The sequence below is a fragment of the Canis lupus genome, chromosome 9, assembly GCF_011100685.1.
Source record: "Canis lupus familiaris isolate Mischka breed German Shepherd chromosome 9, alternate assembly UU_Cfam_GSD_1.0, whole genome shotgun sequence".
Classification (NCBI taxonomy): domain Eukaryota; kingdom Metazoa; phylum Chordata; class Mammalia; order Carnivora; family Canidae; genus Canis; species Canis lupus.
The window spans coordinates 57917948-57941842 of NC_049230.1; the positions used below are offsets into that span (position 1 = coordinate 57917948).

Here is a 23895-nt window from a genome sequence, read left to right on the forward strand (position 1 = left end):
CTAAATGCAATGCAAGCTCCTTAAATGAATCTTGGGTCAAACACAAAACCAAGTATCTAAGCATAGTATTGTGACAACTGGGGAAATCTGAATAGGTACTACATATTAAACAATATTACACCCATGTTAAATTTGGTTGAGGAGGACAACTGAATTGGATATATAGAGAAGAAAGCATTTGTTCCTGGGAAATACATACCTGTATTTACAGGTAAAGTGTCCTGATGGTATCTATAACTAACTGGAAGACAGTTCAGCAAAAAATGTGTCTACTAGTGCATAAAGCAAGCATAGCAAAATGTTAACTACTGTGGAATCTAGGTGAGGTATATAACAAAGGTGTTATTATACTACTGTTGCAACTCTTCTGTAGGCTTACAATTTTTCAGAGTTGGGAAACAATACTTAAAAGTTATGGATTCAGGGGTTCTTGGCTGGCTCAGTCAGAAGAGCATGCAACTCCTGATCTCGGGGTCAAGAGTTCAAGCCTCACATGGGTGCAGAAATTACTTTCAAAAAAGTTATGGATTCAAAAAAACAAAATCAACAGAAAATAGGGAAAGGTGCAAAGATGACTTTGCACCTGTATTCTCCCTTCCAGAATTAACTGTTGACATCTTCATAGTTGCTTTTAGTCTTTAAAGAAAATTTACAGTATTATCCCCTTTGCCACCATCTCCACCCATTCTTATTACCTTCCAGAAGTTGTGAAATTATGAGGCAGGGTATGCCCATTTTCAACTTTACCAAATAACTGCAAACATTCTCTCTCAAGGAAGCTGTACCAATTTAAACTCCTACACTGTTTACAATCTGTCCTACAAAGAAACTGTCCTATAGCAGTTTCTAAATTACCATTTTCAGGGGCATCTGGGTGGCTGAATGGTTGAATGTCTGCCTTTAGCTCAGGTTGTAACCAAGGTTCTGGGATCAAGTCCTGTATCAGGCTTCCTGCAGGGAGTCTGCTTTACTCTCTGCCTATGTCTCTGCCCCTGTCTCTGTGTGTCTTCGTGAATAAATTTTTAAAAAATCTTTTAAGTAAAAAACTTACCACTTTTAGCAACATCTTCACTAATGTTTGATACTATAAGACATTAAATCTGATATGAGATTAAATCTGATATGAGAAATTCAGTGTCCTTTATACCAACCTAGTATCACAAAGTAAAAGAACCTTGGCAAAATAAGAACTTCATCCAGAGGCCTTTCCTTTTATCAATCATTGTAGAATGTTAAGGAAAATCAAACCTACATGGCAGCATGCCCTAAAAATGATCAGTCCCAGCATGAAACCAAATGTCCCACAAAAGCACTGCATAATGTTTGGGAAGTAAGTCTTGTCTTTTAAAAAATGTAAGATGAAAAAAAAAAATGTAAGATGAGGGTGCCTGGGTGACTCAGTCAGTTACGCATCTGCCTTCAACTCAGGTCATGATCCCAGGGTCTCTACATTGGGCTCCAAGCTCAGCGGGAGTCTGCTTCTCTCTCTCCTTCTACCCCTCTACCCAGCTCGTGCTCTCTCTCTCTCTCTTTCACAGTATCTCTCTCAAATAAATTAAAAAATGTAAGATGAGAAATGTCTGGGTGGCTCAGGGGTTGAGCATCTGCTTTTGGCTCAGGGTGTGATCCCTGAGTCCTGGGATCAAGTTCCACATCAGGCTCTCTGCAGGGAGCCTGCTTCTCCCTCTGCTTGTGTCTCTGCCTCTCTCTGTCTGTCACGAATAAATAAATAAAATCTTAAAAAAAAAAAAGTAAGATGAAAAGGTTCAAATTCAATCCAGCATATGTGACCAAAAAAAAAAAAAAAAAAAAATTCCAGCATATGTAATACTATTTGCAATATTTTATTTTTTTATTTTTTTAAAATATCTTTTATTATTCATTTGTTCATGAGAGACACACAGAGAGAAGCAGGCTCCAGGCAGGGAGCCTGATGTGGGACTTGATCCCGGGTCTCCAGGGTCAGGCCCTGGGCTGAAGGCGGTGCTAAACCACCAAGCCATCCGGGCTGCCCTATTTGCAATATTTTAAAAATAGATATTTTATTACTAGAAATAAGTAACCTAGCTCTTATAAATTAACTGATTAATTTACTCATTCATCAAGTATTTACTAAGTACTTGTTATGTGCCAGCCACTATTCCAGCACTGTGGCAAAGACAAAAATCCCTATTCTCACAGAGCTAACATTCTGATGGGAGACAAAAGTTAAAAAATTAATATACAAATAACATATCAGATAGATACACGCTATTAAAAAAATCAAGGGGCAGGGGACAAAGAACGAGAAAGGAGGCAGCGTAAGGGCACAGAAAATACCAGGTCAGATCTCTCTAAGGCAATGATTTTGTAGTATGGTGTATTTGATTTAACTTAAACTATTTCAGCACCAATATCTTTTCAAAAAATACTCTTCTTTACTTTTCTATACCCCCCCTTCATTTTTTCCAGAAAAAGAGTTTGCTGCACTGGTTTCTCTATTATTGCTATTATTTTACAGGGGGAAAAATCTCACACAAGGTGTCGACAGGCGCTTTACAAACAGTTGCAAATTTCAGTTCCATATATTCTAAAGAAATATTAAGAGTCACCAGTAAGTAAGGAGTCTGATGCCAAAATGCTATGAGAATTTAAAATGGAATTTCGAGAAAATGATTTACCAATTCTCCAACTCTATCACCTGCACTTTTACTTTCTATCATATATGAAAAGAATAATAGTAACAGGAAAATATATTTGAAGAGAGATCCTATGGTTTTTACTTAAGGATAAAAGAACTAGAATATCTCCCTCTTTAAAAGCCACACTACCCACATGATTTAAAGAAAATCAGCACATACTAAAATTTCCTTTCATGGGATTACACAAGAGTTTAGGCAGCCTCAACCACTTAGAACTAGGAGGTGCCTTCTACAAAAATCTAAGGGTCGAAGTAGTCACTTCCCTTTTTTCCCTCAGATTATTTTGCTGATTCCCCAGAACCCTGAATAAAGTACCTGCAGTCTTTCAAAATTACTCTGACCCAGTCAAATCTTACTTTTCTGTGTACAAAATTCCTTCTTTCATCTATACTATAATCCCATCTGCCTTGTCTTTCTAAAAAAAAAAAAAAAAAAAATTCAAATATCCTTCCAGGCTGACCTCCCAACACTTTTTTCTACTTCCGATATTTTATAAATCTTTTTTGTGCCATGGATCTCTTTGGTAGTCTGACGAAGCCTCTGTACTCTCTCTCAGATTGATTTTATTTTTTCTTTTTATTTGATTTGATTGATTGTAATCTCTATGCCCAATGTGGGGCTTGAAAAGTAGCACACTCGAGCCAACCAGGTGCCCCTCAGATTGCTTTTAAATGAAATTAAAAGAGTTAAATACATGAAATCACAAAAGAAACCAATTATACTGAACTATTACTTAAAAACTGTAATTTGGTAAAGTAGGTGCAGCTTTATCATCACATTAAATAACAAGATCTAAATGTGTCTAATAATGCCATAAATTCAGAAAAACATATAAGCATAAATGATATTCTGAGAGATCTGTAAAAACTGTACACGATACAAAAATATTTGTAATTTTAATTGGTGACAAAGTCACAGGCGTTGCTAGTTCCACTCAGGTTTGCTGCCTACATTCATGATTGAAGGCACTAATAAGTTAGTTATAAGATAATAAAAACATGTGATTTTATCCCCATTCTAGTTCAAAAATCCCCTATAGTCTATCCACCACCTGGTGAAATCCCAGGTTAAAACCCTTCCTAGTTCAAAGCTGTGCTTAAACTGACTTGTGTCACAGATTTTAAAATAAAAACAATGATTCCTCCTTTGACCTCCCATCGGAACATACCATCATGCCTGTTTCTCCACAGACTTATACACCGAACACTGTTCATTTCTGTGGTTTGCCATGCCAGCACACATTTAAATCTGACAATCAATAAAAGGTGAAGTGGAAGGAAAGGTGATGGAAGCAACCAGCAGCCGCCCACTTCCAAGACATCCAACCTAACAGCAGGTGGAAAGATGCCAAGTGTACTGTGTGTGTTCTTCGTAGGTGGGCTGCCCCCAGACCCATGAATCTAGCTTGTCAAGAGTCCCCGAGGCACGACATCTTCACCAGCGGCACTCAGACGATATGCCACCTCCTCCTCGCCTCCTATGCTCAGTTCTCCACCTGCCAGGTCGCTCGCCTGTGGCTCCCACCCGAAGCCGCCCCGCGGTTCTCTGGTCCTTTCCCATCCCATCCCCCACGCGTCCCTCCCTCCCGTCTGCCCCAGGCCGCCCTGGCCCCTGGGCGCCGCCACGCTGTCCCCTGAGCCTAACTACGTGCCCGCATACCCCCACTTCTACCGATACAAGAGGGAAGGGCTCAGGGCACAGGGGTCAGCTGAACTGGGCGGCCCGGCCATTAGGCGCAGGCTGCGGCCCTAGGCCAGAACAGCCCGGCCGCCAGGCAGCGGGCTGCGGACTCTGCGCTAGTTAACCGGAGACGCGCACTCACCACGGGGATCACACGGAGGAGGGCACCCAGGTCTCTGCCGCACCGCCACTCGGCCTCGGAGCCGTCGCCCTCGCTGCGAACTGCCACCGCCGCCACCGCCGCCGCCGCCGCCACTTCTCGCTAGCTGGCTTCCCTGCGTCCTGCGGCGGCGCTGCCGCCACGCCATCGCGCGTGCGCGGCGCCGCAGAGGCCCCTGGGACTGGTAGTTCGCGCGCGTGGCCAGAGCGGCCCTTCCGCTTCAGCCAGCCCCGTGGGCCCCCGGCTGGAGCCGTAGTGGGCGGCGGCCGTAGTACCGCGAAGCGCCTTCCGGAAAGTTGTTCCTCGCCAGACGCGGGGCGTTGCTTCCGCCTGCGGTGCTGCCGGGTAGGAAAAACCCGCCTGGGCAAGTGCTTGTAAAAAAAATTCAGAGCATTCACGTTTTCGGGAACGAGTGTCACTTGCCCAGGACGCATCACTGACTCCTGCGTGTGCGGATACACGTGCACACACACCGCCTCTCTCTTTCGGTGAAAAGCTTCGCGAAGTGCCTTCAGTGGTATCTGGATTTTTCAGTCTTTAACCTGATTTCCCAGTCCTCATTTTATGCTTTGATGGACTCTAACTTGGACGGTACAGCTGTGGTTTGTTGTGTGTGTGTGTGTGTGTGTGTGTGTGTGTTTTAAGATTTTATTTATTCATGAGAAACACAGAGGCAGGAACATAGGCAGGGGGAGAAGCAGGCTCCCTCTGACCATATAGTGTTTTAGATTGATTTATCTGATGAATTTTTATTTTACAGAAATGATTTAGGGTCATTCAAATGTCAGGTGAACAGAGCTGAACAGTCCTAGAAACCTTAAGAGTTGGAAGACACCTTAACGGTCGTGAAGTCCCAATTTCCAGCCCAGGTAGGAATTCACTCTTGTACATTCCAGCCAGATGGATCTTCCACCTTCTCTTCCCGCAGTTCGAATTTCAGGGCGCGCTCACCGTCTTAACCGGAGGTAGCCTGCTCCACTCTTGGACTGCTCTAGAAGTTAGAAAGGCCTGTCTTAGGTGGAATAGGCTTCCCTTTTACTTCCTTCCACTGCTAGTAGTTCTGATAATGTTTTCCATCCCACAGTCTTTCAAAAAAAACTGAAAGCAATGATTATGTCCTCCAACACTGGGAGTGTCTCCAGGCAAACAAAAAAGTACTACTACTGAGTTTTCCAACTATTTCAAATGTGAATCAGCTCCCATTGCTTTCCATTTAATCATTCCCCTTGATGTATATTGCCTTAAAAACTGTCGAAATTGGCTTCCTGTTATTGCCTCCTGTTATTACCACAATAACGTTCTGTAGTTAGTTAGCTGGTCAGGTATTATGGCTACTATATTGCCCTGCTACTGAAGAATTCAGTTCAATCAAAGGGTATTTATCAGCTCTGTTTTAAAGCCCAAAGGGGCACCGGGGTGGCTCAGTGGTTGAGTGTCTGCCTTTGGCTCAGGTCCTGATCCAAGGGTCCTAGGATCCAGTCCCACATCAGGCTCCCCGCAGGGAGCCTGCTTCTCCCTCTGCCAATGTCTTTGCCTCTCTCTGTGTGTCTCTCATGAATAAATAAAATCTTTTAAAAACATGTTAAAAAAAATAAAAATAAAGCATTGCCCAAAGCACCAGGGGAATGCAAAAGCGACAAGACACAGTTTACGATCTAGGCTGAAAGAGTAACTCACACAAAGATCATAATAATAAGCTGAGGTATAGAGCTCTATGAGAATCACTGAGACAGGTTTCAACAAGTTGAGTGGCCATGACTGTAAGAAGATACTTGGAGCTACCAAATGGCTGGATTTCAAGAAGATGGCATGTGAGGATTGCTAAGGAAGATTGCAGCCTGAGCAAAATGTATGTATAAATACATTCACGGTTTGCTTTCACTTAACACTGAGTACTCTAGATAGGCTGGAGCACACATGCCATGGAGGAGAGGAAGGAAACGGCCCCAAAAGTTCCAAAAAGTTCTTGATGGTTGTGAAACAAGCACTGGGATGGTCGATCATTTTGAGCCCTACTTCATTGATAAGTGAAGAGCTTGAACTATAGGCAGATTTCAATTTTTTCCCCCCACCCAGCACACCCAAGGAATACAGCCCCTACATTAGAACAGCGGATCACTACAACTGTAATTCTTATGGAATATGTACTAGTGTTCTCAACATCTTTTACACATGGAAAAGTGAACTCAAGGGGTGAAAAGATGCTCATAATCAATAAATAGTACTCCTTGAGGGCAGAGAACCCGATCTTATTTACCACTGTTCCTCTGGAACCTGGCATACTGCCTAGGATGTAATACATATTTTTGTTCCTATTTTTTAAAATGAGTAGGATGAATAAACAATGAACACTGGCTAAAGCTCTTTTCTTTCCACTACAACACTAGCCTTCCCTAATATACAAGGATATGCAGTTATGTACCCGTAGTTAAGAAATTCATACTGAATCTTGATTAGAGCTCAGTTCTTCAGATTCCTAACTCCATACTCTCCCTTAGACTACTCTGTTACAGAATCCAAGAGTAGTGACAAACTCAGAATTTTTTTTAAAGATTTTATTTATTTATTCATGACAGAGAGAGAGAGAGAGAGAGGCAGAGACACAGGCAGAGGGAGAAGCAGGCCCCATGCAGGGAGCCTGACTTGGGACTATCCCCGGTCTCCAGGATCACACCCCGGGGCTGAAGGTGGCGCTAAACCACTGAGCCACCGGGGCTGTCCCCCAAGAAGCTTTTTTAAAAAATTCTGAGTTTGGGGTAGCCCCGGCGGCTCAGCGATTTAGTGCTGCCTTCAGCCCGGGGTGTGATTCTGGAGACCCGGAATCGAGTCCCACGTCGGGCTCCCTGCATGGGGCCTGCTTCTCCCTCTGCCTGTGTCTCTGCCTCTATCTCTCTCTCTGTGTCTCTCGTGAATAAATAAATAAAAAATCTTTAAAAAAAATCTTCTTGCGGGGAATCCCTGGGTGGCTCCGCAGTTTAGTGCCTCCTTTGGTCCAGGGCGTGATCCTGGAGTCCCAGGATGGAGTCCCACATCAGGATCCCTGCATGTGTCTGTGTGTGTGTGTGTGTGTGTGTGTGTGTGTGTGTGTGTCATGAATAAGTCTTTAAAAAGAAAAGAAAAGCTTCTTGGGGAGCCTGGCTGGTTCAGTTGGCAGAGCATGTGACTCTTGATCTCAATGTCATGAGTTCAAGCCCCATGTTGAGTGTAGAAATTACTTAAAAACTTTAAAAAGATTTTATTTATTTATTCATGACACACACACACACACACACACACAGAGGCAGAGACACAGGCAGAGGGAGAAGCAGGCTCCATGCTGGGAGCCTGACGTGGGACTCGATCCCAGAACTTCAGGATCATGCCTTGGGCTGAAGGCAGGTGCTAAACTGCTGAGCCACCCAGGGATCCCCACTTAAAAACTTTTTTTAAAAAATTTTTCTTTGCTTCTGTTTGTGCACAGTTTCACTGGTATGCCCAGAAAGCAGGTGCAAAGTGATCTGAGGGGCCTTTTACAAATATTTCTGAAAAAAAATTATTATTTTTTAAAGATTTTTATTTATTCATGAGAGACACACAGAGAGAGAGAGGCAGAGACACAGTCAGAGGGAGAAGCAGGCTCCACGCAGGGAGCCTGATGTGGGACTCGATCCCGGGTCTCCAGGATCACGACCTAAGCAGAAAGCAGACGCTCCACTGCTGAGCCACCCAGGCGTCCCTGAAAAAAATTATTTTATCCTTAGGTCTGTGAAAGCTTTCTGAAATGTCATCATTAGTATAGATACATTGAATCATAGGTATTATAGTTGATTCTCAAAGATCATCTAATCTAACACCTGCATTTGTATGAATTTAGAGGTTGTTCCTCAAGAGATCCTAATTAAAAAGCACATGCCCCAGGGAAAAGTAACATTTTTAACATAGCATGCATCTATACTTAGGAAAGAAATATGACAATTAAGAACAGACCATACCAGAAAGAAAACTAGGGTCACATCCAGAAAGGAAGATCAGAAAATGGAAGAGCGGGCAGCCTGGGTGGCTCAGTGGCTTAGCATTCCCTTCAGCCCAGGGCATGATCCTGGAGGGATCGGGTCCCACATCAGACTCCCTGCGTGGAGCCTGCTTCTCCCTCTGCCTATGTCTCTGCCTCCCTCTGTGTGTCTCTCATGAATAAATAAATAAAATCTTAAAAAAAAAGTGGAAGAGCAAGATGTAAGGGTAGAAACAAGGGCTTCACCTATTATGTGAGTTTTCTTATTTGGCACACAGAAGATTTGTCTGTGGAAAGCCATAGCCTGTGGAAAGATTAATCTTAGTGTCTCATCTGAGTCAATTAAATTATACACAAAGTGATAAATAAATACAGCAATGATGTGAATAGAAACCAACACAGCAGGGAATTCATAATTTTACTATGAACTCTGAGACTATATTTTCAACTGTAAAACAAAGATGTCACCAACCCTTTATATCCCATGAAGTTGTTAGGAGGACAAGATCAAAGAAGTCAGGCGAATGCTTGGAAACCACAAAGTAAAACAAATGTAAGCTGTTATACTATGACACAGTTCAAATTCAAATAGCAGGCAAACATTTAAAACATTTAACACTAAGGGACACCTGGGTGGCTTACTTGTTTAAGCATCTGCCTTCGGCTCAGGTCATGATCCCAGGGTTCTATTTGGTGAAGTCTGCTTCTCCCTCTGCCCCTTCCCCCTGCTTGTGTACTCTCCCTCTCTCTCAAAATAAATAAAAATCTTTTTTAAAAATATTAAATACTGGGCAGCCCGGATGGCTCAGCAGTTTAGCGCCACCTTCAGCCCACGGCATGATCCTGGAGACCCGGGATCGAGTCCCCGTTGGGCTCCCTGCAATGGAGCCTGGTTCTCCCTCTGCCTCTCTCTCTGTGTTATCATGAATAAATAAATAAAATCTTAAAAAACAAAATTAAATGCTAAAAAGCTAACTGAACCATTACGTTCACTACATTTGTTTTCTAAAATTCACTTTCAATTAAGCAAGACAAAAATTCATTCTTGGTCTTAAAAATATATATATACAATACAAATAAGTAAAAAAAAATCCTTTTGGGACTCCCTGGGTGGCTCAGCGGTTTAGTGCCTGCCTTTGGCCCAGGGCGTGATCCTGGAGTCCCGGGATCAAGTTCCCACATCAAGCTCCCTGCATGGAGCCTGCTTCTCCCTCTGCCTGTGTCTCTGCCTCTCTCTCTCTCTCTCTGTGTCTTTCATGAATAAATAAATAAAATCTTAAAAAAAAATCCTCTCAATTCCCGTCCAATTCTACCCAGAGGGAGTCACTCTTGTCAATAACAGGTATCTGTCTAGATTGGGGAGGGAGGTTATTTAACACAAATAGGATCACGTTGTACATACCATTCTGTTATCATTTAAAAATAAATCCTGGGGGAACCCTGGGTGGCGCAGCGGTTTGGTGCCCTTTGGCCCAGGGCGCGATCCTGGAGACCCGGGATCGAGTCCCACATTGGGCCTCCTGCATGGAGCCTGCCTCTCCCTCTGCTTATGTCTTGCCTCTCTCTGTGTGTCTCTTATGAATAAATAAATAAAATCTTAATAAATAAATAAATAAATAAATAAATAAATAAATAAATAAATAAATCGATCAATCCTGGGACACCTGAGTGACTCAGTGATTGAGCATCTGCCTTTGGCTTGGGTCGAGGTCCCAGGGTCCTGAGATTGAGTCCCACATCAGGCACCCTGCAAGGAGCCTACATCTCCCTCTGCCTATGTCTCTGCCTTTCTGTGTCTTTCATGAATAAATAGATAAAATCTTTAAAATAAGTAAGTAAATAAATAAATATCCCGAGCTTCATTCCATATCAATACATAGAAATCTACCTCGGTTTTGAAACTTTGCACAGTATTTCCATAGTATCACCTACCGTAGTTTGCTTAGCATCCCCTACTGAGGGACATTTAGATTCACTGTACATTCTGAATAAAAAATACATGTGAATTAACTATGTTATTTTTAACATAGTTTTAAAAAATGTTTAAGGGAAAGAAAATTTTTTTTTAAGATTTATTTGAGAGACAGAGACACAGTAGCAGGGAGGAGGGCCAGAGATAGAAGGAGAAGCAGACTCCCCAAGCAGGGAGCCCAAGGTGGGCTTCAATTCCAAGACCTCAGGATCACAACCCAAAGCAGAAGGCAGATGTGCTCAACTGACTGAGCCACCCTGGGGCCCCACAGGAAAAATTTTCTAAAGCTCCAGCAATCTTTAAACAAACAAAAAATCCAGAAAGACATGTGTGGAAGCTGTTCTACATAGATGGCAGAGAGTATTTCTTCATAAAATGCTTTTTGGCCTTTGGAACAGCCCAGTTCCAAGCAAAGGACAAGGCTACAGTCATAACCCTACCCCATGTTCTGGGCCCTTGGTTGTCCTACACTGGCCCCCACTGGCAGGCTCAGAAATAGTAGCAGTGCTCAGAGGTGGATTTACTATGAAGCTGATGGAGTTTATGATTTAGAGCCTCTCACTTGCCTGGGGATCCTTCCAAGGCCCGAGCTATTCACATCCAATATGGTTTTGTAACATTTGCCAAAGAATTTTTCATTATTGGCTAAGTTGAGGGCAACAGATAAAAGCCTAAAATGTGAAAACACTGAAAATGAAGAAAAAGACTGCTATAGAATAGAGACATAAATCATGCAATTTGCACTTCAGCCCAGTGAAATCTATTATGAACCTTATTCTCCCAGAGTGCCTTGGTGGTTCAGTTGGTTAAGCATCTGATTCAATCTCACTCAGGTCTTGATCTCTGGGTCATCAGTTCAAGCCTCGTGTTGGGCTCCGTCCTGGGTGTGGAGCCCACTTAAAACAAAAAAACACCTTATCTTTTATCAGTATCAAGGATGTCCAGACTGATGGAAGCTGTCATGTTATTAATGCAACATAAAATTTTTATGTGTTACCTGTATTTGGTTTAACCTATGATTAATCATAATGTATGAAATAATCTTTAATGTAATTATATCTTGCACATCTTTCACTGACCTTTTTTGTTCTCTTGTATTACTTTTATTTATTTTTTAAAGTTTTTTGGAATTTATTGATTTGTATAAACTGTTGACAAAGACTCACCAGAAATAATCTGAACTGGGGAAATACAGTTAATACCACTGAAACACTAACATAATTCAAGGACACATGGTTTATCCAATAAAACAATACGTCTTGCATGCTGTCATTGATACAAAAACTGCTTCTTACTTTTCTAAACATACAGTAGTATAATTAACAATATTCAATCACTTGTTTTTTCCTGAATACATAAATATTAAAATACCAATTAAATACTAATATATTTTCTCTTTAAATGTTTCCTACAGATACAATTTCAATAGTTTCATTCAACAGTAGTGTGGTTTAAGAAATTTTTCATTCACAAGTCAAACAACAATCCACCCAAAGGAACTGATGGTCTATAGGCTCATAGTGCAAATAAAAACTTCAGTAATGCAGCAAATGACATTTCTAACAAACATACCAAATAGATAAAATTCTTAAGACAATACATGCAGTAAGCCCCTCTATGTTGCCACAGAACTAGAACATTTGATTATTTCACTAGTGATTTCAATGGGACTCTAGATGTTTGCAAACTGAACTCTCATCTTAGGCTTTGTATTTTGCTTTTCCAGTTTCACTAATGACACAAACATGATTCAAATCTCTAAAATATTCATTATAGTCAAGGGCATATCCTACAACAAACTTGTCTGGAATTTCAAATCCAACAAAGTCTGGTCTATAACCAGTACTTCGAGGAGTCCTTTTCACCAGCAAGCTTGCAACCTTGACCATTTTTGGATTATACTGCGCGACCAAGGAAAGCAAGGTTTGCATTGTTTTGCCTGTGTCAATGAGATCTTCAACAATCAAGACATTCTTTTCAGTTAAAGTTGAGAGGTCATCTCCACCAATTACTTTTATGTCCCCTGTTGACTGGTCACTACAGTTGCTTTTCAGTCTAATGAAGTCCACAGTCATAGGAATGGACCTATCACTATTTCTGTTCAGTGCTTTAATGTAATCCAGCAGGTCAGCAAAGAATGTATAGCCCCCCTTGAGTACACATAGGGCTACAATGTGATGGCTTCCCATCTCCTTCATCACATCTCGTGCAAGCCGTTCTGTCCTGTCCATAATTAATCCATGAGGAATAAATACCTTTTCCAAATCCTGAGCATAATGATTAGGTATACAAAACAAATCTAGGTCATAACCTGGTTCATCATCACTAATCACAATGCTGGGGCTTCGGCTTGCCATAATGGAGCTGGCCGGTGCGTGGACTGAGGGCAGTTCTCTTCTGTATTACCTTTAGAGTTAAGTTCTTAAAGGTTTTTCAAGCTTGGTAAGTTCCTGATAGATAAACAGGAATTTTTTTTTTAAATAACAAGAAAATGTAGATCAAAAAAATAACATACTTACAATTTACTCTTTGAAAAACATAGATATCAACAATTTTAACAGCTACGTAATATTTCAACATCTTAAAGTAACATAATTTGTCATTTCAAAATGGAAAATTGTTCATTCCTGATAAATTTTAAGCACTAAATTCATGCAATTTTTTAACAATTCTAGAATACAGAAGTCAAGATTTAAGACTTTATAAAGCTTACTTTAAAATAATGGTATATTATCATACCGTTAATTTATTTTCCTACCTTAACAATATATAGTCGGTTTGTTTTGCCAACTTGACAAGCTAATTCTAAAATTTATATGAAAATACAAGTACCAAGAATAACAAAAGATACTCCTGAAGGTGGAAGGCCTGGATCTACTGCTTATCAAGTTATAGCAATGAAGAGAGAAGCTAATATGATAGGGGATCCCTGGGTGGCTCAGCGGTTTGGCACCTGCCTTCAGCCCTGGGCATGATCCTTGAGTCCAGGGATCAAGTCCCACATTTGGCTTCCTGCATGGAGCTTCTCTCTGTGTCTCTCATAAATAAATAAAATCTTTAAAAAAAAAGAAGCTAATACAATAAATGATAAAATTCTAAAGACTGTAACAATAAAGAGAAGTTAACTTCTTCATGGAAGAAGGAATTAGGATCAGTTGGGGTGAAAAAGCGAGGACTTCTTTTTTTTTAAAGAATTATTTATTTATTCATGAGAAACAGAGAGAGAGAGAGAGAGGGGCAGAGACACAGGCAGAGGGAGAAGCAGGCTCCATGCAAGGAGCCTGATGTGGGACTCAATCCCAGGTCTCCAGGATCACACCCTGGGCTGCAGGCGGTGCTAAACCGCTGCACCACGGGGGCTGCCCCAAAAGTGAGGACTTCTGAGTGCTGACAACATTCTTTTTCTTGACTTGGATATTGAATACCTAGGGATTTATATTATGATTATTCATACTGTACTATTGCATCTTACATACTTTTCTGTATTCATATCGCAATTTATAACAGAGGTTTAAGATATGCAAACATCCAGCACACAGTAAATATTCCATTAAGAGTAGCTACTACTGATATTAAATGGGGAGCAGTGGATTTGTGACAATCTCCAAGAAATATAGCTAACTGGATGGAAGCAGAACCATGTATGCAGTACCATGATCCATCACTAGTTATAAAACAGGCATAGACACATACTGTGTATGAATATGAATAAGTCCTCTCTAGGTTGCACAAGAAAGTGATGACAATGCTTACCTTTACCAGTGTAGAGGAATAAGGCTAGAGATGGGGTGGCAGGCAAACTTACGTTCATTGTATATTTATGTTTTGTCTTTTAAATTTTATACCATGCATTTATATTTCCCATTTTATTTTCAAGTATATATACATATATATATATGGATTTAAGTAATCTCTACACCAAACATGGTGCTTGAACTCATGACCCAGAGATCAAGAGTGGCACATTCCTCTGATTGAGCTAGCCAGGTGCCCCTGTATTTCCTATTTTAAAAATTTAGAAATTTAAGATAAATATCAAATATTATCACTCAAATTCTATAAAGTTAGCTTATTTTACTTCAAAGGAAAATATAAAACAGAAGAAAAATTAGGGGCACAGGGGTGGCTCAGTTGGTTAAATGTCTGCCTTTGGCTCAGGTTGTGTGATCCTACTAGGGTCCTAGGATGGAGCCCCCGCATTGGGCTCCCTGCTCAGTGGGGAGCCTGCTTCTCCCTCTACTTCTGCCTGCCACTCCCCCTGTTTGTGCTCTAATAAATAAATAAAATCTTTAAAAAAATAAGAAAAATTAAAACTTCTGTATAAAACTAAAATGCTTTACAACAAATCAAATACCTTTATCATCATAACAACCACTTTGAGGAGGCAAAATTATATACATTTTATAGACAAGTAAACAGAGCCTCAGACAGTGTGACTTGCCCTAAATCATAGCTAGTTAAGGGACAGAACCAGAACTCTCTAGTTTTTATGTTTTCGAACCCCATGGGCTTTTCTCTCTATCACACTGACACAGAATGCCCTCCTACATGCCTTACACACACACACACACACACACACACACACACACACACACAAAGAAGATGCATTACTTGCAACTTTTCATTTGTATGTGGGGAAGTTTCCCTATTAATTTTAAGATTCACTTTTAAAAAGTCAAGACAAAAAAAAAAGTCATGGCAAAGAAGACTAATTGCACAGCACACTGCACTTTCAAAAGCACAAAAAGGGATGCCTGGGTGCCTCAGTGGTTGATCATCAGCCTTTGGCTCAGGTGTTGATCCTGGGGTCCTGGGATCAAGTCCCACATTGGGCTCCCCGGGGCTCTCCACAGGGAGCCTGCTTCCTTTGCCTTTTGTCTCTGCCTGTTTCTCATGAATATATCTATAAAATCTTAAAAAAAAAAAAAAGGCACAAAAAAAAACTGCTACATGATTTATACCTAGTTATTGTTCCTAGCTCAGGGGCTGAGGAATCAGGGAGACACTTTTGTTTTATTCTTGAATTGTTTAATGAAGGTTGAGGCCCAGTAGCTTAATAAAAAAGACAGCTATGTAGTCAATATAGGAGAGTAATTAGAGCGTTTTAAAAAATATTTCAAAAAATCCGTCAGATTCAACATAATCACCAAACATTATTTTCCATTGAAAGAAATCTTGACCCTTAAAAAGTGGGGAAAGAAAATTGACCCTTGGGATCACTGGGTGGCGCAGCGGTTTGGCGCCTGCCTTTGGCCCAGGGCGCGATCCTGGAGACCCGGGATCAAATCCCACATAGGGCTCCCTGCATGGAGCCTGCTTCTCCCTCTGCCTGTGTCTCTGCCTCTCTCTCTCTCTCTCTCTCTGTAACTATCATAAATAAATAAAAAAAAAAAATTAAAAAAAATAATAAAACAGACTTTAAAAAAAAAAAAAAAAAAGAAAAGAAAATTGACCCTTAAGAAGTGGTTTTCTTGGGGATCCTTGGGTGGCTCAGTGGTTAAGCGCCTGCCTTCAGCCCAAGGAGTGATCCTGGAGTCCCAGGATCAAGTCGCACATCAGGCTTCCTGCATGGAGCCTGCTTCTCCCTCTGCCTGTGTCTCTGCTTCTCTCTCTGTGAGTCTCTCATGAATAAATAAATAAATAAAAATAAATAAAAAATAAAATAAAATAAAAGTCAATTAAATTAAAAAAAAAGAAGTGGTTTTCTTGAAGAGGTTCTAAAATGTCTTCTAAAAATAATAATAAAATAAAATAAAATGTCTTCTCATAGTACATTCACATGATTAGTAGCATCTCTATTATTCTACAACTTCCCAAAAACTTTCACGTAGTTTCTTTTTTTTTTTTTTTTTCTTCACACAGTTTCTTATCTGGTCCTTGAAACAAACCACTAGGAGAGACAGGATAGAAATCTCTGACATTCAATAGATGAAGAAACTGAGGCTCTTGTAGGTTGTTTTTTTCCAAGATCATGTACCTTATCTCTTGCTGAATATTTTCTTTAACAAAGGATGCGGAAAAATCTCAATTATCGGTGTCTAAAACATTCAATTTGCCAATTCTATAAGCCTTTTCCTTTTCCTTTCTGTTCTATGTCTTTAATTCCCTTTCAGAAAGGAAGATTTAGAAACCAAGTGATATCCAAATCTAATCAGTCCTAACTCTGCCTAGCTTTCTGAGATCAGATGAGAAATAGAAATCTACTATCTTACCCATAGGAGTACAAGTGAAATGAGCTGGTTTAAATTACTGGATAAAAATCTACATTTGTCTATCACTCATTATCAAAACACTTGCAAACTAGGCCACTATTCTATATCCTAAACAAGACATAAATCTTATAAAGCCAAAGATCAGGATGACAGTCTTGACTACAGAAATTAAAAACCAAATTTCCAAGGCTCAAATCCTGGCTCCCTATCTTTTAAGCTGTGTGATCTCCTGGGCAAATTTCTTCACCTCTTGGGGCTTCAGATTCCTTAGCTCTAAAAATAAGGGTTAAAGAAAGAAATGCTTTCATAAGAATTAAAAAGAGATAATGCACATCAAGTGTTTAAATATTATGCTTAAATATTGGTAACTGGCACCAATACTATTATTGGTATTTAACATTCAGGAAGCTAGATTTATCTATGCACTTTTCTATTCAAACCAGAAGTGATTGCACTTTGGAATATACTCTAACATATACCTAATATACCTAGTTTTTAAAAAATACTACAACCACCAATATACCCATTCCCTTTGAAAGTTAGCCAGATATTACTTTTCTAAATCTTAGAGAAAAAAAAAAAAAAAGGAAGAGTTGCAAAAGATTACTCTATCAAAGACAAGGCTGAAACTGAGAGCTTTTTGATGTAAATGGATGTTATATACACAAAGTTTGCTTGAAATGAAGCTGTAATGTGGCTTGATGGTGATTTCTATCTTGATGTGAACTGATGCAACCTATAGAGAGGGTCAGTGTTACAGCAGTATTACAAGCCCTGTTGTAAGATGGGTGATGCAACTTCCATAGTCAATTCTGAGTCACCAGCATAACCTTGAGAAAGGAAAATTCTTTAGTACTGACTCCTAGGCTCAGCATCTTAGTAAACTGTGTGTTAGATGTTTCAGTGCTATTCGGATGTAGTATTATGAATACCCATGGATTTCAAGAATATATTTAGTGGAAAAACACTGGAGTCATCAGTTCCTGATTTTGACAATGTCCCATCCATTCTTTGTAAAGCACCTCAAAATATTCTGTATCAGGCTTCTGGTCTGCCCATAGTAGGTGCTCCAAAAAGATCTGTTGAATGAATTTAGTAATTTTTAAAAAAAAATTTAGAGTATTGACTAGGGAGCTAAGCTGACTCGGATATCTCTTCTAACTCCATCACTCACCAGCTCTAGGACTTTAACTTAGTTATTTAATATTTCGGTCCCAAATCTCTCATCCGGAAAATGGGAAATGCCAAGTATTAAACGGTAAGGACCGAATGACATAGGAGACACAACAATGGTTGGCACACAGTAAGTCTAAATTAAATAGTAGACTATTATTATTATTATTATTATTATTTTTGCTACAGGTTGTAAGCACAATCTGACCTTTTCCAGGAAGAGTGAAGTTAGAAAGGTATCAAGACTAAAGGACAAGCAAGGCCTTGCAAAAGAAAACCCGGGGCCACAGAGGAAAAAAGGAGGAGCAGAAGAGAAGGCAAGGAGCGGCAAGCCAGAAAAATAATACATCGCAGGGAGTGAGCGATGGCATTAGTAGAGAAGCGCTTCAGCAGAGGGTTGCCGCGCTGGGGTGGGGACTCAGGGTGAGGAGCCAGTTACTATGGCCAGGCCTGTGACTTACCGTGGGGTAGGGCAATGTGGAGAAACCTGGTATAGACAAAAGTACCTGGCTAGGGAGAGCAGGGCCGAAAGAATGTCTAGGAGCCACTATCCGCGGCCGGGCACGGCTCCGGACAGGGCTGCGGGCGGGAGAACAACACGCCCCGAGGCTCGGACACCCCCAAACCGTAGCGGCTGTAAAGGGCAAAGAAATTTGTTCTGAGGGGATCACAGCATCTACGCTGAGACCTGCCTGCCTGGGGCGGGTTTGGAGGCTGGGGAGAGGGGGAGAGTCGCTTCCCGCTTCGAGAGGAAGGAGAGAGGAGGGTCAAGCAAACAGCGGAGAAAGAACCAAGAACCCAAACCCAGAGCCTCGAGGGAATCACCTAGTCCACTCTAATCCCGGCCCCCGAGGGCCCAGTGTGAAGGCGGGACTTCTGCCGTTACCAGCGGAAACGGCCTCCGGGTGAGAGGTCGCACAAGAGACAGACAGCTGCTGAGCCAATGAGGACTGCGCGTGGGGCGGATGTTGCCTCCCATTGGCGGCTGTCGGATGCTACCGGCCGCCAATGAGTCCGCCGGGGGGGCGTAGCTGTGACGTTAGCTGCGGAGGAGGCCGCTTCGAATCGGCGGCGGCCAGCTTGGTGGCCTGGACCAATCAGCGGCCTCCAACGAGCAGCGCCTACGCCAATCGGTGGCCTCCACGACGGGGCTGGGGGGAGGGTATATAAGCGGCCTCGGCGACGGCGCGGTCGACGCTGGCTGAGACATCACAGACTCATCGACTTGGGGGATTTTTGTGAGTCTGAGAGGTAAGCGCCGCGGCCTGTCCTTCCGGACCTGCCCTTCGCCTTGTCTGCTGCTCCTGCTGACCCCGGGCCTTGTACCCTCAGATCAGTCTCCTCGGTGCGCTCCGGTGCTGCGGCCTGTGGTTGGATTGTCCGTGACGTCCCGACTCACTGCTGACCCACTGGCCTACGGCGCCGGCAGGATGAAGCTGTCCCTGGTGGCTGCGGTGCTGCTGCTGCTCGGCGCGGCGCGGGCCGAGGAGGAGGACAAGAAGGAGGACGTGGGCACGGTGGTCGGCATCGACCTGGGCACCACCTACTCCTGGTGAGTGGGGTTTGTGGAGAGGGGGGAATGGGGCGTGGCCTCCTGGGCTGCCGGGAGACCCGCGGTGCTGACTCCTTGCGTTCTTGGTGATGTTTCCGCCAGCGTCGGGGTGTTCAAGAACGGCCGCGTGGAGATCATCGCCAACGATCAGGGCAATCGCATCACGCCGTCTTATGTGGCCTTCACGCCTGAAGGGGAGCGTCTGATCGGCGATGCGGCCAAGAACCAGCTCACTTCCAACCCCGAGAACACCGTCTTCGACGCCAAGCGGCTCATAGGCCGCACATGGAACGACCCGTCTGTGCAACAGGACATCAAGTTCTTGCCTTTCAAGGTCCGATAGGGCTTTTTTTTTTTTTTTTTCCTCTCACCCGAAGAGAAAGTGGGCGATGGGGGGTCGGAGTGTTTAAGAATAATAAGTTACTGAAAAATTGAGACAACAGAAAGGATACAAACGTGGTGTACATGTAATAACTTTTATTGAGTAATCTTGGTATGTTACAAATATTGCCAAAGTAAGCTCGGCAAATAAAGACACTTCCCACAGGACTATTCTCTCTGCATAGTTTGTATAGTTAATAAATCTTAAAAAAAAAAAAAAAAAAATCGAAGAGGCTTGTCTTTATAAGGCATCCATACTCCTTAAGTATTTCTAGGCAATATTCAGCTCCAAGCGACTAAAGTAAACCAAACTATGGGGGGAGAAAGTGGGACTCAGTCCTCTTTTTAAAGTTTTAAATGTTCGTGCTTCTGTGTCTGAAATTAATGATTATTCTTTAAAATAGGTGGTTGAGAAGAAGACTAAACCATACATTCAAGTTGATATTGGAGGTGGGCAAACAAAGACATTTGCTCCTGAAGAAATTTCTGCCATGGTTCTAACCAAAATGAAGGAAACTGCGGAGGCTTATTTGGGAAAGAAGGTAAATATTTCAAGAACAATGTTAAGTTTAATTTTATTTTCCCTATTCTTGTATTTATTGTGTTGTGTAGATGCCTTTAGTATTTTAATGACTTGAGTCTGAATGACATTCATAAATCAATTTTTAATTTACTTGCATATTTTACTGTAGGCTCAACAAATATTAGGGACTTTACGTTACCACTTAATGCTTGCAAATCCAGGGGTGTAAAATTACATACCCATCTAACAGCAGATTGATTGTCTTAGAAACTAAAGCGGTGGTTTGAGTGCAACTTATATAAGAGTTGAACCATCTGATAATATACACTTAATTACCTGTTATTCTCTAGGTAACCCATGCAGTTGTTACTGTACCAGCCTACTTCAATGATGCCCAACGCCAGGCAACCAAAGATGCTGGCACTATTGCTGGGTTGAATGTTATGAGGATCATTAATGAGCCGTAAGTGTCAAATTCAGAAATAATGGCATATTTGCCAAATAGGGGGAATGTAAACTTAACTAAGTCATTTTTTTCTTTCTCATTCTGTTAACAGTACAGCAGCTGCTATTGCTTACGGCTTGGATAAGAGGGAAGGGGAGAAGAATATCCTGGTGTTTGACCTGGGTGGTGGAACTTTTGATGTGTCTCTTCTCACCATTGACAATGGTGTCTTTGAAGTTGTGGCTACTAATGGAGATACTCACCTGGGTGGAGAAGACTTTGACCAACGTGTCATGGAACACTTCATCAAACTCTACAAAAAGAAGACTGGCAAAGATGTTAGGAAAGACAACAGAGCTGTGCAGAAACTCCGGCGGGAGGTAGAAAAAGCCAAACGGGCCCTGTCTTCTCAACATCAAGCAAGAATTGAAATTGAGTCCTTCTATGAAGGAGAAGACTTCTCTGAGACTCTGACTCGGGCCAAATTTGAAGAGCTAAATATGGTATATTCCTGGTTTTTTTTTTTTGCTTGGCTAATGAGACCTAGTTGGACTCTGTGTTTAGGATACTGCATTTAGATATTTAGTCAATATCTGGGTGGAACAGGCATCACCACAATAATTGTGTTTCCTATTCTAGGACCTGTTCCGTTCTACCATGAAGCCTGTCCAGAAGGTGCTGGAGGATTCTGACTTAAAGAAGTCTGATATTGATGAAATTGTTCTTGTTGGTGGCTCTACTAGAATTCCAAAGATTCAACAACTGGTTAAAGAGTTCTTCAATGGCAAGGAGCCATCCCGTGGCATAAACCCAGACGAGGCTGTAGCATATGGTGCTGCTGTCCAGGCTGGTGTACTTTCTGGTGATCAAGATACAGGTATGGCAGTATCACAGCATCTTTCACAGTACTTCAGTAGCTTGAGAGGAAGAGTATAATTAGCTCTTGCTTTAGAAAGCAATAGAACATGAGCAGCAGGGTCACACAGCTAATAAAGGGTTAATTGAGGACAAGACCTGGGTTAGTTTCAAGATGATTAGCAGCTATTTTAATTCACTGCTTCTGAAATGATTTGCATTAAATGGCACGATGGAGAAGATAAAGTTAAATAGTTCAGGGGGAGACTGCTTGGTAGTGCTCCTGTGACCCTTGAATTAGAACTTAACATTGGTTAACTTACCTTTGTAGGTGATCTGGTACTGCTTGATGTATGTCCCCTTACACTTGGTATTGAAACTGTGGGAGGTGTCATGACCAAACTGATTCCAAGGAACACTGTGGTGCCCACCAAGAAGTCTCAGATCTTTTCTACAGCCTCTGATAACCAACCAACTGTTACAATCAAGGTCTATGAAGGTAATACCCTACATTTGTGAATGACATAGTATGTTTTTGAAAAGCATGACTTCTTAATATATTCTATTGAAATGAGGAAAGAAACCGCTGCTGTCTTCAGATGAGGGTTCCCCAATATGACTAGTGTTCAGTTTGGTAGAGTCAGCCCCAAATCTAATTCTTACCTACCTATCTGGCACTGTTTGTCTATAAAGATAACTTCTGAGCTGGCTCTTAAAATGTAATAAGAAAAGTTCATAATGATGTCGATGAAGTTCAATTAAAAGTTAGTAGTAACATAGGGACGCCTGGGTGGCTCAGCGGTTTGGCGCCTGCCTTCAGCCCAGGGCATGATCCTGGAGTCCCAGGATTGAGTCCCGCATCAGGCTCCCTGCATGGAGCCTGCTTCTCCCCCTGCCTCTGTCTCTGCCTCTCTCTCTGTGTCTCTCATGAACAAATAAATAAATAAATAAAATCTGGGCAGCCCCGGTGGCGCAGCGGTTTAGCGCCGCCTGCAGCCCAGGGTGTGATCCTGGAGACCCTGGATCGAGTCCCACGTCAGGCTCTCTGCATGGAGCCTGCTTCTCCCTCTGCCTGTGTCTTTGCCTCTCTCTCTCTCTGTGTCTCTATGAATACATAAATAAAATATTAAAAAATAAATAAATAAATAAATAAATAAAATCTTAAAAAAAAAAAGAAAAAGGTTAGTAGTAACTTAACATAGTCTCACTTGCTACTCCTTATAGATCAATATCCACTTTTAGCTTGATAAGCATGCCCTTGCCACTGTAAGCTCTAATAGACTGAAGTGTAAGTATTCAGATGTACTAATGTTTGTCAGTAATAACAAGCGTTTTTTTGGTGTAACTTCTAGGTGAACGACCCCTGACAAAAGACAATCACCTCCTGGGAACTTTTGATCTGACTGGAATTCCTCCTGCTCCTCGTGGAGTCCCACAGATTGAAGTCACCTTTGAGATAGATGTGAATGGCATTCTTCGTGTGACCGCTGAAGACAAAGGTACGGGCAACAAAAATAAGATCACAATTACCAATGATCAAAATCGCCTGACACCTGAAGAAATTGAAAGGATGGTTAATGATGCTGAGAAGTTTGCCGAGGAAGACAAAAAGCTCAAGGAGCGCATTGATACTAGAAATGAATTAGAAAGCTATGCCTATTCTCTAAAGAATCAGATTGGAGATAAAGAAAAGCTGGGAGGTAAACTCTCCTCTGAAGATAAGGAGACCATGGAAAAAGCTGTAGAGGAAAAGATTGAATGGCTAGAAAGTCACCAAGATGCTGACATTGAAGATTTCAAGGCTAAAAAGAAGGAACTGGAGGAAATTGTTCAGCCAATTATCAGCAAACTCTATGGAAGTGCAGGCCCTCCCCCAACTGGTGATGAGGAACCAGCAGACAAAGATGAGTTGTAGACATTGCTCTGCTAGTGCTGTAATATTGTAAATACTGGACTCAGGAACTTTCGTTAGGAGAAAATTGAGAGAACTTAAGTCTCGAATGTAATTGGAATCTTCACCTTGGAGTGGAGTTGAAAATGCTATAGCCCAAGTGGCTGTTTACTGCTTTTCATTAGCAGTTGCTCACATGTCTTGGGGTGGGGGGAAAGGAAGAATTGGCTATCTTAAAAAGTGGGTAAAAAAGCTGGTTTTAGGGCGTGTGTTCACCTTGGAAATGTTCTATTTAACAATTGCGTCACGCACATGTGGTGTAGGAACTTTTTCTACCATAAGTGACACCAATAAATGTTTGTTATTTACACTGGTCTAA

At 41.7% G+C, this 23895-nt stretch overlaps 2 protein-coding genes, 1 long non-coding RNA gene and 1 pseudogene across 6 annotated transcripts in view; 1 reads left to right on the forward strand and 3 right to left on the reverse strand.

Annotated features, from left to right (window-relative positions):
- The window catches only part of GAPVD1 (GTPase activating protein and VPS9 domains 1), an 83548-nt gene extending 78897 nt beyond the window's left edge, over window positions 1–4651 (reverse strand). For all 3 annotated transcript variants that reach the window (XM_038549362.1, XM_038549363.1, XM_038549360.1), the window contains exon 1: window positions 4504–4651. The gene's annotated coding sequence lies outside the window, so the exon portion shown is untranslated. The remainder of the gene's footprint in view (window positions 1–4503) is intronic.
- A 542-nt stretch (window positions 4652–5193) lies between these two features.
- On the reverse strand, window positions 5194–19817 carry LOC119873373. 2 transcript variants are annotated; one of them, XR_005364998.1, is made up of 2 exons: window positions 18331–19817; window positions 5194–5512 (listed from the first exon to the last, which is right to left on the reverse strand). It is a non-coding gene; the product is annotated as an uncharacterized LOC119873373 (long non-coding RNA). The 2 variants fall into 2 exon arrangements; XR_005364999.1 differs by lacking the exon at window positions 5194–5512 and adding an exon at window positions 16312–17526 and having other exon boundaries at window positions 18376–19496.
- On the reverse strand, window positions 11886–12874 carry LOC102156635 (hypoxanthine phosphoribosyltransferase 1 pseudogene; annotated as a pseudogene).
- Window positions 18966–23895, forward strand: HSPA5 (heat shock protein family A (Hsp70) member 5). The gene is made up of 9 exons (XM_038549365.1): window positions 18966–19120; window positions 19202–19421; window positions 19524–19755; window positions 20207–20344; window positions 20676–20788; window positions 20883–21273; window positions 21410–21647; window positions 21957–22124; window positions 22978–23895. Exons 2-9 carry the CDS (start codon window positions 19300–19302, stop codon window positions 23538–23540), a joined length of 1965 nt encoding a protein of 654 aa, XP_038405293.1. The 5' UTR covers window positions 18966–19120; window positions 19202–19299; the 3' UTR covers window positions 23541–23895.

Bases quoted from the DNA above. Each gene is read 5' to 3' on its own strand.
- HSPA5 (XM_038549365.1), top strand. From the start codon at position 19,300: ATGAAGCTGTCCCTGGTGGCTGCGGTGCTGCTGCTGCTCGGCGCGGCG. The intron at 19,422-19,523 runs GTGAGTGGGGTT...TGTTTCCGCCAG, and splicing joins CTGGGCACCACCTACTCCTG to CGTCGGGGTGTTCAAGAACG. The intron at 22,125-22,977 runs GTAATACCCTAC...TGTAACTTCTAG, and splicing joins TACAATCAAGGTCTATGAAG to GTGAACGACCCCTGACAAAA.